This window comes from Bufo gargarizans, chromosome 4, assembly GCF_014858855.1.
Source record: "Bufo gargarizans isolate SCDJY-AF-19 chromosome 4, ASM1485885v1, whole genome shotgun sequence".
In the NCBI taxonomy this organism is placed as follows: Eukaryota; Metazoa; Chordata; class Amphibia; order Anura; family Bufonidae; genus Bufo; species Bufo gargarizans.
Window position 1 is genome coordinate 461,553,961 of NC_058083.1, and position 16,238 is coordinate 461,570,198.

At 43.2% G+C, this 16,238-nt stretch overlaps 1 protein-coding gene across 3 annotated transcripts in view; it reads left to right on the plus strand.

Moving 5' to 3' along the window:
* Positions 1 to 16,238, plus strand: part of PLCB4 (phospholipase C beta 4) — a 349,218-nt gene that overhangs the window by 260,357 nt on the left and 72,623 nt on the right. For all 3 annotated transcript variants that reach the window (XM_044288724.1, XM_044288726.1, XM_044288725.1), the window contains 3 exons: positions 5,237 to 5,275; positions 9,543 to 9,684; positions 12,694 to 12,778. In XM_044288724.1, the coding sequence (XP_044144659.1) occupies positions 5,237 to 5,275; positions 9,543 to 9,684; positions 12,694 to 12,778 (266 nt within the window). The remainder of the gene's footprint in view (positions 1 to 5,236; positions 5,276 to 9,542; positions 9,685 to 12,693; positions 12,779 to 16,238) is intronic.

The following is a 16,238-nucleotide window of genomic DNA, read 5'->3' on the forward strand; positions in this document are numbered from 1 at the left end:
ATCCAGAACGGGTGCGGACCCATTCATTCTCTATGGGACAGGAAGGGATGCGGACAGCTCACAGTGTGCTGTCCGCATCCACATTTCCAGAGCGCGGCCCCGAACTTCCGATCCGCGGCTTCGGATTTTTTTTTAACATGTTCTATTCTTGTCCGCAATTGCGGACAAGAATAGGCAGTTGTATGAGGGTGCCGGCCGGGTGTATTGCATTTCACTACGGACGTGTGACTGGACCCTTACTGTCATGGCTGTATGGGAAATTAGTAGTAATGATTTTGGCTTGCCGTCCACAAGTAGATGATACTTGTTCTAAAGCTATCCAGATTCCTATACGGCCTATGTAGTGTTCTATCCAAGACAGTGACTGTGAGACTCAAAGGGTTTTTCTCCTTTTACTAAGTGATGGCGTATATCTAGGCCAGGGGTGCACAACCTTTTTTGGTCTAGGGGCCGCATTGTCACATCGCACTATTTCAAGGGGCCGCAAAAAAAAAAGTTAATCAGCGCTTGTTTGCATCAGGCTAATGCAAAGTGACTGGGGAGGAATGATCACTACCACAGTCATTCCTCCCTCATTCACTTCTATCAATCGGTAGCACATTCCTGATTACACGGTGAGATGTGCTGACGATAATTGTACATCTTTCATCCTGATAAAATATGCAAATCAGCCGACAAACGAGTGATTCCTTGTTTATCAGCTGATCAGCGGCACGATTATACCCCCAGATGTCAGGGATGGGCGCTCCTATGGACACTTGTTTCCAGTAATTGTCCTTAGTATCGTGCCGTGTAACAGGGGCTTAGAGATTTCCTGGTAAAAAATGATTTTTAACACATTCCTGCAGCATGGGCCTGAAACAGAAGATTCATACTTACCTACTCCCTGCCACTCCCGCTGTCTTCATCTTCTGGTTCCAGCGCCGTTTACATCTGATTGGATATGGGCAGAGTCACTTGTACCTCTCCAGCCAATGACTGGCTTCAGTGGTGATGTGACCACAAGCAGCGTATCACCGCTAAAGTCAGTCATCTGCTGTAAAGGGGGGTCCGAGACAGGAGGATGGAGACAGCAAGAGCAGGAAAGTAGGAATCTTCTGTTTCAGGCACTATGCTGCAGGAACTGGTAAAAATCATTTTTAGGGCTCATGCACACGACCGTATAGCTTTTTCAGTGTTTTGCGCACCGTTTTTAACGTATCAGTTTTTTCTTTCAGTCGTGTTTCCGGTTCCGTTCTGTTTTTCCGTATGGCATATACAGTATACAGTAATTACATAGAAAAAATGGTGCTGGGCATAACATTTCCAATAGATGGTTCCGTAAAAACGGAACGGATACGGAAGACACACGGAGTACATTCCGTATGTGTTAGTTTATTTTTTGGCGGACCCATTGACTTTAATGGAGCCACGGAACGTGATTTGCAGGCAATATTAGGACATGTTCTATCTTTGAACGGAAATACGGAAACGGAATGCAGACAGAGACACCTGTTTTTTTTGCTGACCCATTGAAATGAATGGTTCAGTATAAGTAACGCATATTGAACTAAAAAAACGGCCAGTATACTGAACGCAAAAAACGCTAGTGTGCATGAGCCCTAACTAGAAAACTCCTTTAAGCGGCAACGTTTCCTTCCTTCCTCCTATTCACAAAAAGAGTGCTTTACTTCACTGCAGAGGACGGCGCTCACTGGTTAGGGTACTTTCACACTAGCGTTTTTCTTTTCCGGCATAGAGTTCCGTCACAGGGGCTCAATACCGGAAAATAATTGATCAGTTTTATCCTAATGCTTTCTGAATGGAGAGAAATCTGTTCAGGATGCATCAGGATGTCTTCAGTTCAGTCTTTTTGACTGTTCAGGACAGACATAATACCTCATTATTATGCAGTTTTATCTCTTGCCCAAAAAAACGGAACACTTGCCTGAATGCCGGATCTGGCATTTTTTTCCATAGGAATGTATTAGTGCATTAAAGATACCGCAATGCCGAATCCATCCTTCCGGTCTGTGCATGCGCAGACCTTTAAAAATGTTGAAAAAAATAGAAACTGATCTGTTTGTCCGTATGACAAACGGACAGACGGATCCGTTCTTGCAATGCATTTGTGAGACGGATCCGTCTACAAATGCTGACCGTTTGCATGCGGATTGCCGGATCGCCGCAAGTGTGAAAGTACCCTTATTACCACCTTCTGCACCCCCAGATATACTATAGGTGCCCTGAAATAACCAGTAAGCCCTTTCCCTGAAGGCTCACGCACACGGCCATTGTTTTAGCCTGCATCTGAGCTGCATTTTTTTAATGTGGCTCGGGTGCGGACCGATTCACTTCAACGGGGCCGCAAAAGATGTGGACAGCACTCCGTGTGCTCTCTGCATCCTTTACTCTGTTCTGCAAAATGCAGAACATGCATAGCTGGTGTCCTGCAGACCAAAAGAAAAGATACGGTCATGTGTATGAGGCCTTACTAGCTGGGAGAGCACTTATTGGTTAACTCTTTGATGACCAGGCCTGAAAAGTCCTTAATGACAAGTCACTTTTTTGTGGTTCAAACACTTGTAACTTTTTTATTTTTTGGACTACCAAAATAACCAAAATAACTTTTGCAGCTTTTTATTACATAACACAGAGCTTTTTAGGCTACTTTCACACTAGCGTTTTTGTTTTCCGGTATTGAGTTCCGTCACAGGAGCTCAATAGTTTTGTCCTAATGCATTCTGAATGGAGAGCATTCCTTTCAGGATGCATCAGTTCAGTCCCTCTTACGTTTTTTGGACGATGAAAATACCGCAGCATGTGGATCCGGCATTAATTTACATTGAAGTGTATTAGTGCCGCATTAAGTGTTCCAGCAAAACAGACCTTTAAAAATGCGCAGACCTTTAAAAATGCAATAAATATTTATACTGGATCCATTTTTCCGGATGACACCAGAGAGACGGATCCGGTATTTCAATGCATTTGTCAGACGGATCTGCATCTAGATCCGTCTGACAAATGCCATCAGTTTGCGTCCAGATTGCCGGATCCAGCAGGCAGTTCTGCTTGATGGAACTGCCTTCCGGAATCCTCTGCCGCAAGTGTGAAAGTAGCCTTAATATATTTTTTTAGTTTTATTAGGGGGAAACTATACAATATATTTTTTTAAATATGCAAATTATTATAATTTATTTTGTATTTTTTAATTTTTATAATCACTTTATTATTTATTTTTAACATATATTTTTGCTACATAATATGACAGTGAACAATTTTATTTTGCACTTTTTCCTTTTTATAGTATTCTTTTACTTGTATTTTATTTATTTTACATCTTTTTGCTAAAATTTGTATAATTTTTTAAAATATATTTTTGCAGCACTGTATGTCCCCCAAGAGGTCTTTCTGCCCAGCAGGACGGGGGCCGCAAACGATGGCGCCGGGAGTCGCATGCAGCCCGCGGGCCGCAGGTTGTGCACCCCTGCTCTGGGAACCCCACTGATCCTCAGAATGAAGGGGCTGTGGTGCTGATTTATTGCCACAACCTCTCCTATAAGTTTCTGGCAGGGTACTGCAGCAGGTCCTGTTCACGTGACTATAGCTGCGCTGCAGCTCCCCTGCGCTGTGAATGGCCATTGTGCCAGTCTGCATGCAAAAATAGTGAAGGGGACTAGCATAGGACCAGAACTACCGCACCTTCACTCTCAGAATTTTGGCTTCTAGCGGTTAAACCTCCACTAGTGATAAAGTGATGATTTATCGTAGTGATATGCCATCATCTTATAAAATGGAAATACCCCTATAACACCTCATATAATCTTGGTTTACCAGTCCCTCACCATATTTTGTTATGTTTTATATTTTTTTAACCACATACAATATACAGTAAGGTGAACAGGTGGACCCATTCGTATAGTGTTTTACAAAAGTATAATAAAAATATAAAAAAAGAAACAGATACACAAAAGAAACACATCTGTGTCCCATGCCAGCCAATTTTTCAGAAACTTGGCTGTCGTACCACTCTGAAGTGCGATCGAGTATTCTAAGGACTGGAAATCTTGTATCCAAGCATAAAAATCACATCTCGTAGAAAGGTGTCTCCAATAAAGACAGTTATTATATGGAGCAGCAGCTTGGCGCTATGGCCCCTAAGTGTCGCAGGAACCATAATCATGAGGAGAACTAAAGGATCCCTACAAATACAGATATCTAGAATATCCGTTTAAGAGTATTGACATGAAGTCCCCAATCAAAAGCTAATAGCAGTTTTGTGCTGTTCACCCAAACCTTGGTAGGCCGCCCTGCCATTTATTTACACTCTCTTTGCCCTGGTTAGAACCTGTACTTTGCAGTACTGGGTACGGACATGCCTAGATTATTTCTTCCTCTGCCAGGCGCAGTCTACAGGAGATGTGTGCATCCCGAGGCTCTGCTAAGAACCAGTCAGCCAGCGGAGACTCTTATATTTGTGCCCAAAGTGCGGGATTATGGGCAGTGTAGTCTAAGGAGGTGATTGTAGGTCACCTGGTGGTAGCAAAGGCGTCATGACAGGGCATCGAACTGGATCATAGCGGGAACAGACTGGTAGCATAAAAAGTTATCAGGGACCAGTGGAAACCTTCTCATGTGTCTTATGTTTTTTACACTAAATTATACATATCAGTGCTGTTTTTGAAAAACATTGGGTAACCAGGATACCCCTTTACTTCCCTAATAGGGTGTATAAAATGGCTTGTCTAAACTGTACAATCAGCTTTAAGTCGCCCTGCACCTGGGTCAGTTAAGTGTGATTAAGACAGGTTTTCAGTAACCAAGAATGTTTCAGTTCAATTTTAATTATATAATGTTTAAAGTGTCAATGATTTTTCAAAAAACTTTTGATATGTCATAGAGTGCTGACACACCCAGCGATCTCTAGAACGAAGAGCAGAAGTGCGCGTATGTCACGCTCTCCCTCCTCACTGACGAGGACAGAATCGAGAGCGGCCATTAGACTTCTATTGAGTCCGTCTCATGCAGCGAAGACTCAATATACGCGTGCTTCTCTCCACTCGTTCTAGAGGCATATCAAAAGTTTTGATCGGTGGTGGTCGGAGTGCTGAGACCCCACCAAATTACTCATATCACAAACAGGCATACAGTGCCGGGACCCCCAGTGATCAGACACTTATCACCTATCCTGTAGACAGGGGATAAGTATTGTTAGTGGGAAGACCCCTTTAAGTATACTTGTGTTTCTTTTCTTTAGGTAGCAGAAGATGCCGAGCAAGAAAACAATAACAAAAAGGTGAGAATGAATTGTTTATCAGAATGTATCACAAGGATTTATTTATTTATGTTTGTGGTTTTCCATGTGTTTTTATTTATTTATTTATTTTTATTCAAAACAATCCACCTAACCAATCTGTCACAGGTCCACCTTCTGGATTGTCCAGCAATCAGCTGATATATTGGGGGAAGTTTCATCCACATTTAACTGCTTGATGTTTAAAAGAGCACAATATTGAAATGTGTGTGTGTGTCCAGGGCCATCTTTAATATTGATTGGGCCCTGGGCAAGAATTTACTTGGGCCCCCTGGATCCCGCCTTCCCTTACCCTAGCATGTGGCCACTAGAGGTGTTCCTTGGCAGTAATGTAAATACTGCCTTTTTTTCTGAAAAGGCAGTGTTTACATTAAAAAGATTGCAGAGACATGCTATAGACTCCAGAACTACTACGTTTAGCTGTTGTGGTTCTGGTGACCATAGTGTCCCTTAATATAGAGAAAAAAAAGAATCATCACAAAAGTATCAAATCAAATGGCTCTATCATTATTCTAAAAATTAAAAAAGCACAACTTCTGACACAAATACATAGTATTTTGCAGCTTTCTTTTTTTTACAATGTGCAGATAGTACTGTACTACTAACCCTTACATCAATCCCTCCCTCCCCCTTCTCCAACCACCCAGCACCCTTACTCACATAAAACAAGTAATATATATATATATATATATATATATATATATATAATAGCTTACAGTGAATTACTGTAAATACTTACAGTTCTGAAGACTCCAGCAGGCTCAGGATCAGTGCTCTGGGCAGTGGGCAGCTGGGCTGGAAGTGGGCACCGCTCTGCAGTTCAGGAAGGAGACCGGGGCTCGGCTCACCCTAGCGTTGCAGTCCCTCCGCGTAACGTCACGGCGCGCGGTGTAAGCAAAGGGCAAGGGAGGACCAGAGGAGGAGCAAGCAAGTACCATATTTTTCGCCCTATAAGATGCCCCGGCCCATAAGACGCACCTAGGTTTTAGAGGGGGACAGTAAGAAAAAAATATTTTTCCTTATACCTTAGGTCAGACCACCAATGTTAATCAGACCTCAGCTAACAGCCCCAATAAGATCCCTAATGTTAATAAGACCTGAATAAGACCTCAGCTCAGACCCCAATATGAATGACCCCCAATCAGACCTCAGATAAAAGCCCCATGCCTCTCATCAGCCCACAGTAGCCTCATATCAGCCCCCATTAGCCTCATAGCAGCCCCCAGTAACCTTATAGCAGCCCCCAGTAACCTTATAGCAGCCCCCAGTAGCCTTATAGCAGCCCCCAGTAGCCACATAGCAGCCCCCATTAACCTCATAACAGTCCCCAGTAGCCTCATAGCACCCCCCAGTAGCCTTATAGCAGCCCCCATTAGCCGCATAGCAGCCCCCATTAACCTCATAGCAGCCCCCAGTAGCCTTATAGCAGCCCCCAGTAGCCTCATAGCAGCCCCCATTAGCTTAATAGCAGCCCCCAGTAGCCTCTCACCAGCCCCCAGTAGCCTCTCACCAGCCCCCAGAAGTGTCCATCAGCCTGATAAATATATAAAAAAAAAAACACTTACCTCTCCTGCTCCTGCTCCTCTCCTTTAGCGCCATCTGCATCCTCCTGCTGTGGGCTGTGCTGTGAAGTCTGCGCACAGCGTGACGTCACAGAGCGCCTCACTCAGGATGATGTAATTGAATTTGTGGGTAGTGGCCAGCGGGGCTCAAAAGGCAGCTGCCTTGGCCCCCCCCCCCCCCCCGGAGCATCTGGGCCTTGGTCAGCTACATAGACCTTTACCTATTTGGGGATAATGCGCTGTATGCACTTGCACACTGAGTTATTTTATGATCCTTCCATATCCTTTTCTCTGGAGCTTTCCTGAGCCTCCCAGGGTGTCTAATATTCAGGGTGCATGTGCTCTGATTCCCACCCATATTACTGCAATTGGCCCTACCAGCGTTTTCCAAATCCCAAAGGAGGAGCTACCCTGTTAAGTAGAGGGCGCTCCTGGAGGCCATTACCACCATACTGGTGCCGGATGCTCTGCTAGCCACTCGTCCTCTGTGGTGGCTGGCGCTATTGTACTTTGTTGTATTGCTCCTCATATGCTCCTGGTGATGTGCCAAGAATGGCACAGAAACGCGGGGAGCGGAAAAAATAAGGGGAGAAGCCTTTTCTTTGAAAGGGGCTTGTGCCTGCCTTCGTTCCCTCTCTGCTGCCTGCGTGCCTGAGTTCTGAATAATGCATAACCCATGAAGGGCAGTGCCGGAGGCTGACCTGGGTTATCTGCCGTGTCCGTATTGGTCTTCCTCTGTATTCTATAGCACGGGGCATATAGACTTTACAATAGAGATTGTTTTCTTTTAAACGCCCCATCAGGCAGTGAACACTTCAGCTTTCTGCACATAAACTACACTATCATTTGGAACTCTTATCCAACCACATAGTTTTTCACGTGCTACATGTCAATATAGTAAAAAGAAAAAATGAAGTCCAAAATCTGTGGATGCTCATTTATTTACAAATCTCCGAACCACGTGCATAGTGGTCATAGTGGTGACACCTACTGTAAAGCTAAGGTTCTCTTCATACTGGTGTATACTGTAGGTTTCTATTTTTGCTGACTTTTAGCATTTGCCACAGATTTCCGTGGCAGATATCCAGCATGTCAGGTTATGCCTGGATTCCGATGTATACACTTTCTGCAACATGTGCATGGTAATTTTTTTTTAATCCAATCAACTTAACTGCTACTGCACAACACTGCCACATGGTACAGTACCATACCTTTAATGGATCCCATTGAACCATGGATCTGTGCATCATGCTGCATAATTTAGGCTGTTAAAGAGCATCAGAAACCTGTCAGAAATAAACTGAAATATGAACAAAGTCAGAAAACGTATCAAAAGTTAAAATAAACCCTGGATTTGAGAACAAGTATAACTTGCATTCATTGAAATGGAGCCTATCACTCTTCACAATTCCTTTATTAGCTATGCATGGCTTTTTGTCCTAGCCCCTATATAGGACAAGGATGGCAATGACACCAAAGAGCCACTGCTCTGCTGTATTGAGCTGATTAAGTGGACCCTCATTACCTAATTCCTACCATAACTACTATGGAAATGGCCCCTCAGTAAACAGGACAAGCATGAGAATAGTATTTAATAGCTTACTTCTTGGCTGGATTACTAGTACTAGAGGTTAAGGTGGTTGTGTCACTTCAGCAAGTGGCATTTATCATGGACATAAAGTTAATACAAGACACTTACTAATGTATTGTGATTGTCCATATTGCTTCCTTTTCTGGCTGGATTAATTTTTTTTTATCACATTATACACTGCTAATTTCAATGGTTACGACCACCCTGTGATCCATCAGCGGTGGTCGTGCTGGCACACTAAAGGAAAAAACACTCGCCTTTCTGGTGGCCAGGACTGTGGGAGCGTTCATAGGTCAGTGCTTTTTCTTATTGTGTGCAAGCACGACCACCGCTGCTGGATTGCAGGGTGGTCATAACCATGGGAACGAGCAGTGTATAATCTGATGGAAAAATGAATCCAGCCAGCAAAGAAGGCAATATGGACAATCACAATGCATTAATAAGTGCCTTGTATTAACTTGCTTTACATGATAAATGCCACTTGCCGAAGTAAGACAACCCCTTTAAGGTCATAAGCCTGCAGCAAGTCCCCATGACAGCACTTTCTTCTGCCCTTTGGCAATTTCAGGCACATTGCTAGATGTCCAAAGATACATACCTGTCCACACCATGACTGCCAATATAGAGATATAAGGGTGCCGTCACATGTGGCGAAAAAGACACACTGGAATCCACATGTACATACTTTTAGGGTCATGCTGATTTTGGTGCTCAGTTGATTCCAATTGTAGTGCAAATTTCATTGTGAATTATGATTTTCCATTGAAATCTATATAGAAATCGGGCCTCTGAAATCTGCAGCATATCATGTTTTCCACAGCAAAACACAGACGCACAGATTTTTAGAATAGACAAATGAAATCTCCATAGTGATGCACGGAGAACTACTTAGGATGCAGATTTGTCCGCACGTGCTTTCTGCCACGTGAGAAGTCACCTTAACTGCAACAACTTAACCTAACTAAGGCAGACGTCAGACTTTCTGCATGTGGTATATAAGTTACAGATTTAGAAAGTGTGATTATTGTATGTAGCAGGATACATGAAGATATAACCAGAAATGATGATGATGATGTGCCTTTCATGTTGTCTCTAGGGCGCAATAACCGCAGATGATGAACAAGCATGGATGGCAAATTATAAATACGTAGGCGCCACTACCAATATACATCCGTTTTTATCCACAATGATCAACTATGCGCAACCAGTAAAATTTCAAGGTTTCAAGCTGGCAGAAGGTAACACCGTCATATCTTATAAATATTTACATGCAGCGGCGCCCAGGACATTGGGCGCCGTAGGTCAGTAGAGCATTGTTTTAACCATATAATTGGAAAGCCTCTTTGTTTTCCATGAATAAAAAGGCAAAAGAAAATAAGATAAGAAAAGAGATCAAAATAAGGAACTCATCAATGATAAAATACTTGCTTTATTAGTACTTCAGTATTCTGTAAAATACACCGGCTCAAGGACACAACATGCAAACAGGTTTCACTCCAGTTGCACTTCTACGGGCACAGATCTGGAGAAGGGTACAAAAAATGTCCGCCTCACTGAGCACAGTGGCCTCCATAATTCTTAAATGGAAGATGTTTGGAATGACCAGGACTCTTCCTAGAGCTGGCCTCCCCACCAAACTAAGTAATCGGGGGAGAAGGGCCTTGGTAAGACAGGTGACCACTGGCTGAGGTCCAGAGATCCTGTCTGCCGGTGGGAGAACTTCCAGAAGGTCAACTATCACTGCAGCACTCCACCAAACTGGACTTTATGGCAGAGTATCCAGAAAGAAGCCTCTCCTCAGTAAAATACACATGAAAGCCCACCTGGAGTTTGCCAAAAAGCACATAAAGGACTCTTGGGCTGTGAGAAACAAGATTCTCTGCTCTGATGAAACCAAAATTGAACTTTTTGAATTCAATTTTAAGTGTCATGTCTGGAGAAAACCAGGTACTGCTCATCACCTGCCTAATACCATCCCTACAGTGAAGCATGGTGGTGGTACTGATCCTGGACCTCAGACTGGGCCAAAGGTTCACCTTCCAAGAAAACAATAACCCTAAGGACAAAGTCTTAAGGGCCAACTTGAACATCCTCAGGAGAGGCCATCAATATCTGATTGGTGGGGCTTAGGCTACTTTCACACTCGCGTTTGGTACGGATCAGTCATGGATCTGCACAAACGCATTTGTTCAGATAATACAACCGCATGCATCCATTCAGAACGGATCCATTTGTATTATCTTTAACATAGCCAAAACGGATCCGTCTTGAACACCATTGAAAGTCAATAGAGGACGGATCCGTTTTCTATTGTGCCAGATTGTGTCAGTGAAAACGGATCCGTCCCCATTGACTTACACTGTGTGTCAGGACGGATCCGTTTGGCTCAGTTTCGTCAGTTTGCAGCGTTTTGGCGTCCGTCTCCAAAGCGTAATGGAGGCGGAACGGAGCCAAACTGATCCATTCTGAGCAGATCCTTATCCATTCAGAATGCATTAAGGGCACAACTAATCCGTTTTGGACCATTGTGAGATCTCTGAAACGGAAACCAAAACGCCAGTGTGAAAGTAGCCTTAGACTCCCAGCACCCCTGCCGATCAGCTGTTTGAAGAGGAGACGGCTGTCCTATGAGCCCTGCTTCCTCTTCAAGATCACACTGCGTGTTGTTCCTCCTTCAGCGGCAGTGCAGTGTAATTACAAGTGCTCGTCCCATTCAAGTTAATGAAACAAGTACTTTTTATTGCACCGTGCCGCCGAGACAACACACAGCTAATCAACGGAAGTGCCAGGAGTCAGACCCCCACCGATCAGATATTGATGCCCTATCCTGAGGATAGGTCATCAATATGTACTGGCTGTACAACCCCTTTAACTCAACTGAACTCAATACAACATAAAAACAACACAGACCACCATATCCATTTTTATGAATGCATTTTGTCATTCATCCACTAGAGGGAGCTCTGTTACAGTGAAACAACAGGAGAACTGGCCCTTACAGGATACAATTTTACAAGCAAAATAGAAATAATGCCATTGTATGTTGTTATCGTCATTACACTGTTATGTATGAACACTGATCTAGAGCATTATAGCCTGTAAGAAAAAGCCAGCCCACACACAGAATAACAAAATACATCATCTTTATTGTGTCACATGGAGTGGCAGTAACAAGTAAAAATATATATATATATACTCTCCACAGTGCAAGAAAAAGGCCCAATTTAAAGTACAAAGCGCATAAAGAACAATAACTCAGTCCAATTAATGTTTGCGAAGGAAATATCCACGTGTAAACTCAAGAGAAGCCATTACCCATGATGTGTCCTGTAGTCCAGGTTGTTTCCCCCCCTGGATGAAGGCACACTGATGACACATTTTTCCTGAATTTTTTAAATCATGTTTTTAATCATGTGATATAATAAAGATTATGTATTTAGTTATTTTGTGTGGCCATGGGACTGTGGTTATTATCTTTTTTGGACTAGAAGTCATGATTTATATGGAATATGTTGCTATCTTTATTGGATTGTGTAGCGTTCATACTGATTTAGACCAGTTGGGGGCAGTGTACATTACATCTCAACACTGGCAGCAATGGATGGTATCTTATATGTAAGCATAGTGTAAATACTACCAAGATATCATTATATAGGAATCCATTTTGAGATGCCCCCCCAAAAAACTGGAATAAAAAATGGTCTTCTAGAGGGGTGGTCTTCTCAACAAAGTATGGTGGAACCGGAAATCTGTTCTGGTCTGGATAGAGGATCGATATATTCAGACTGGTGGTCTTTCACTGTGTTTTATATCACTTTATATTATTAATCAAAGGTTACACTGTGGGCAGCAGCAGTTCTGAAGATGAGGAACATGTGGAGGACAATGGCTCATGAATCTCTATTCAGAAGACCATCTCATCATACACAATAACATAGCCCACCTCTGGGTTAGGATGGTTACATTTGCTGACTGATCTGCATTGTATAAGGAGATTTAACATATCACGCTCTCAGGGTTTTACCCTTAAATGTCATTGTTGTGGAAATTGCAACCTTTGTGTCACCATATTCTTCTCTTTCTGTGATCTGCCTGTGTTTTTAATGTCAGGTAACATCTGCATTAGAACGTATGATGTGTTATATTCTACGGTCGCTCTGGTTACAGATAAAATAATAATACAATGAAATGTATTACAATGAATAATAAAATAATACAATGAAATGTTTTTTTCCCTTCCCTTTTAGAACGGAACATTCATTTCAACATGTCGTCCTTCAATGAATCGGTGGGGTTGGGTTATTTGAAGACACACGCTATCGAGTTGGTAAAGTATCCTTACAGCTTCTTTGTAAAAACCTGGATAACAGAGACATAAGGTTTGTGCTAATTAAAGGGGTTCTTATGGTTTCTAGATATTGATGACCTGTCCTCAGGGTAGGTCATCAATGGGAGTCTGACACTTGGCAGCCCCATCGTCATCTGTGTTCAGCAGCAGAAAGAACACCGTGAACAGAGCCGGAAGCAGTAGACTCAAGACACTGTGTAGTGGCCATGTGGGGTACTGCAGCTTAGCGCCCATTCAGGTAGAAAACGCATGAATTTCTCGGCAACCTTTACAAGTGAAAAAGTAGCACCCTGAATAATAAACGTAAAAACCGCCTCATCTTGCACGGCCTTATGTCCCAAACAAATGCTGATGGGGCTGACTTATATGTTTCACATTAATTATGGATGATTCTAGAGGAGAATGGAGCGTTTTGTGGTCGCACACAGAGCTCCTGCAGCCTCCTAGCATTATGTAGTATGGATGCGGGGTGCCACTGTAAACCCTTCTGCCATGTGTTTCAGGCTTTCCTGGCACAACATGGCATTTATAGGGAGAAAGGATAAATCTTACTCTCGGTAACACATTCGTAGTCCTTAGTATTCATAAACCATACAGCTCGGGATATTAAATAAGCATGTTTTACAGGCTAAGGCAGCGCTAAAGCCCACCCATTAGTGACGGTAACGTGACCAGGCTCACTGCTAGGCAGAAGCCTCTTCCTAGTTCACCCTATGGAGAGCCCGGTACGTCACCGGATCTCCAGAAAAAGTCCTTACCCTGAGCGATTCAGCACAGGGCAAAGGAGAGCATCGGAGCATGACCTGCTCTGATGCTCATGTCAGGGAGGCTGCCGGGGTGAAAATGGGCATATGTTCAGGTTCAGCTCTGACCCCGGACAATCCCTTTAATGCACAAATGATAGGTCCATGTAAACCACAATGCAATATAGAGTAGGCAAATAGAGATTAGCTCCGCTAGTGAGCCTGGAGACGACAAACAAGCCTTGTGTCCTAGAAAACTAATTGAAACTAACTTGAAATATACCACTTGCATTCGTTCTCTGCGGCCTTGGAAATGCTGCGGTAATGACTCCTGCCGTTCCAGACATATTCAGGCTTTTCCAAGGACAGAGGTATACAGAGAAGAGAGTGGGTGCATATCACTAACATAATGAGCCTACATTTCTGGTGTATGTTCACAACATTATACTCATACATAATGCAGGGACGTCTCTTCATTCCTTCCCTTAAGTATAGTGGACCTAAAAGAGATGAACGGCATGGAGCCTCGTAGTCCAGCATTCCTCATCATAACGCCAATTAAACCTAGTACAACTGGTGACCTGCTGACCTTGTATGGTTGTGCTATAGCAGCTACAACAAGGAGAAGAGCCTGTAGGTAATAGTCAGTCCCTGCTGAGTAATTGATTATAAGACAAGAATTGGAACAGTAGGGAGCCAGAAGACAGGTCCAGTAAAGGGATAGGACTTTAATGACACTTTCAACACAAGATTGGTGTCTTCATAGATCAATCTAGTGGAGATGCCCATTTTGGTTTTGAAACATGTCAGTTTCCCAAGTCCTCTTCATTGAACCTCTGTCAGTACTGCTCCCTACTATTCCAATTTCTGTACTTTGAGAACCTCCATGGGCCACGCCTGTAGTCAGAGTGCAGTACATATATTTGGGTGGTAGCCTTGGATGAACAGCAGCGCTGACCTCCATGTCTTGGACCATTATAATTCCTTTTATTTATTTCTTTTACTTTTTTGAGAGTCATTTGGATCCCCCAATTTACTGTCTAAATGATGCTGCAGTCTCACAGTTTCCAGCCTGGGTATGGGATAGTTTTCAGTGCTGTATCTGGAATGTGATGTAGCGATGTTTCAAATCGCAGTAGGTCAGCTAGATGATGTAGCCATATGACATCACGTCCCTACAGATGCTCCATCCCTCAAACCTAGTCCACAAGCAAGCAGCGGATGCAGCAAGTACACATATATATATGTATATTACAATATTTTAATTGAACACACTTTTATGGTTTGGTCGGGCACAAAAAAGTCCTGGTAATGGGATTGTCCAGTTTAAAAAAGCCATTTTCCTATTCCCCAAAAGATTTATTGATTGATTTTACGCACATATATATCACTGACATGTTCCACTTTACAGACATTATCATCACTCACTGTCTCCAATGCAGCTCACAATGTAAGTGTCTTTGGAAACCCACACAAGCATGGGGAGAGCATACTCCATGTTGATGTTGTCCTTGGTTGGATTTGAACCTGGACCCCAGCGCTACAAGGCACCAGTGCTAATCACTGAGGCGACATGCTAGATAATTCAGGGTCCTCATCTCGTTACCATATTGGAGATCAGTTACAAAGAGCATCTGGAGGCCCAGTCCTCTCCTGCATTGTGGAGACAACCCATTGACTTGAATGGACGCTGTATAATTCTAAATGTCCCCTGTGGTAGCACTAATCAATAATAAAGTGGGAATATATTATGCGACTTGCTCCAGTTTTTTGGCATGAACAAAGTCGCAAATATTGGTGCATATCAGTTTTGCATAAAATATATGCCAAATCTAAGAAGAACATAGCTGGCGTGGATTAGCTTTTTTGGCTCACAGACTAGCAGAGAATGCGCCAGATTTATTAATATTCACAGGCCTCCTAATAAATGTGGCACATCTTACTCTATGGCCTCATGCACACGACCATTGTTGTGTTCCGTTCCGCAAAATGGGGTTCCGTTGTTTCGTGATCCGTTTCCGTTTTTGTTTCCGTGTGTCTTCCTTTATTTTTGGAGGATCACCAGACATAAAGGAATGTAAAAAAAAGTCTAAGACAGGTTTGCCATGCAAATGATAGGAATAAAACGGATGCGGATGACAATCTTGCGTTTTTTAGCGGTCCCATTGACTTGAATGGGTCTGCGAACCGTTTTCCGCGGAAATAATAGGACAGGTTATATTTTTTGGACGGACTGGAACCACGGATCACGGATGCGGATGGCAAACAGTGCACTATCCGCATTTTCAACGGTCCATGGAAATTAATGCGTCCGCACCTGAAACGCTAAAATCGGCGGAATGGACGCGGAACTAAACAACGGTCGTGTGCATGAGGCCTATCACACATCTGACTAAGGCCTCTCTTACACAGTCAGCGTTTGGTCAGTGTTTGATCAATCATTTTCATCAGTGATTGTGAGCCAAAACCAGGGGCAGGTCAAAAACACCGGACAGATGCAAATCTTTCTATTATACCTTACCTCTCTGTAGGTTTCGCTCCTCATTTTGGCTCACAATCACCAGGGGTGTTCATTGATCAAACACTGACTGTGTGAACGTGGTCTTCAGTGTTTGGTCAGTGATTTGCATCACTGATTGTGAGCCAAAACCAGAAGCAGAACCTGAGCAGAAATGAGATATAATGGAAAGATCTGCACCTG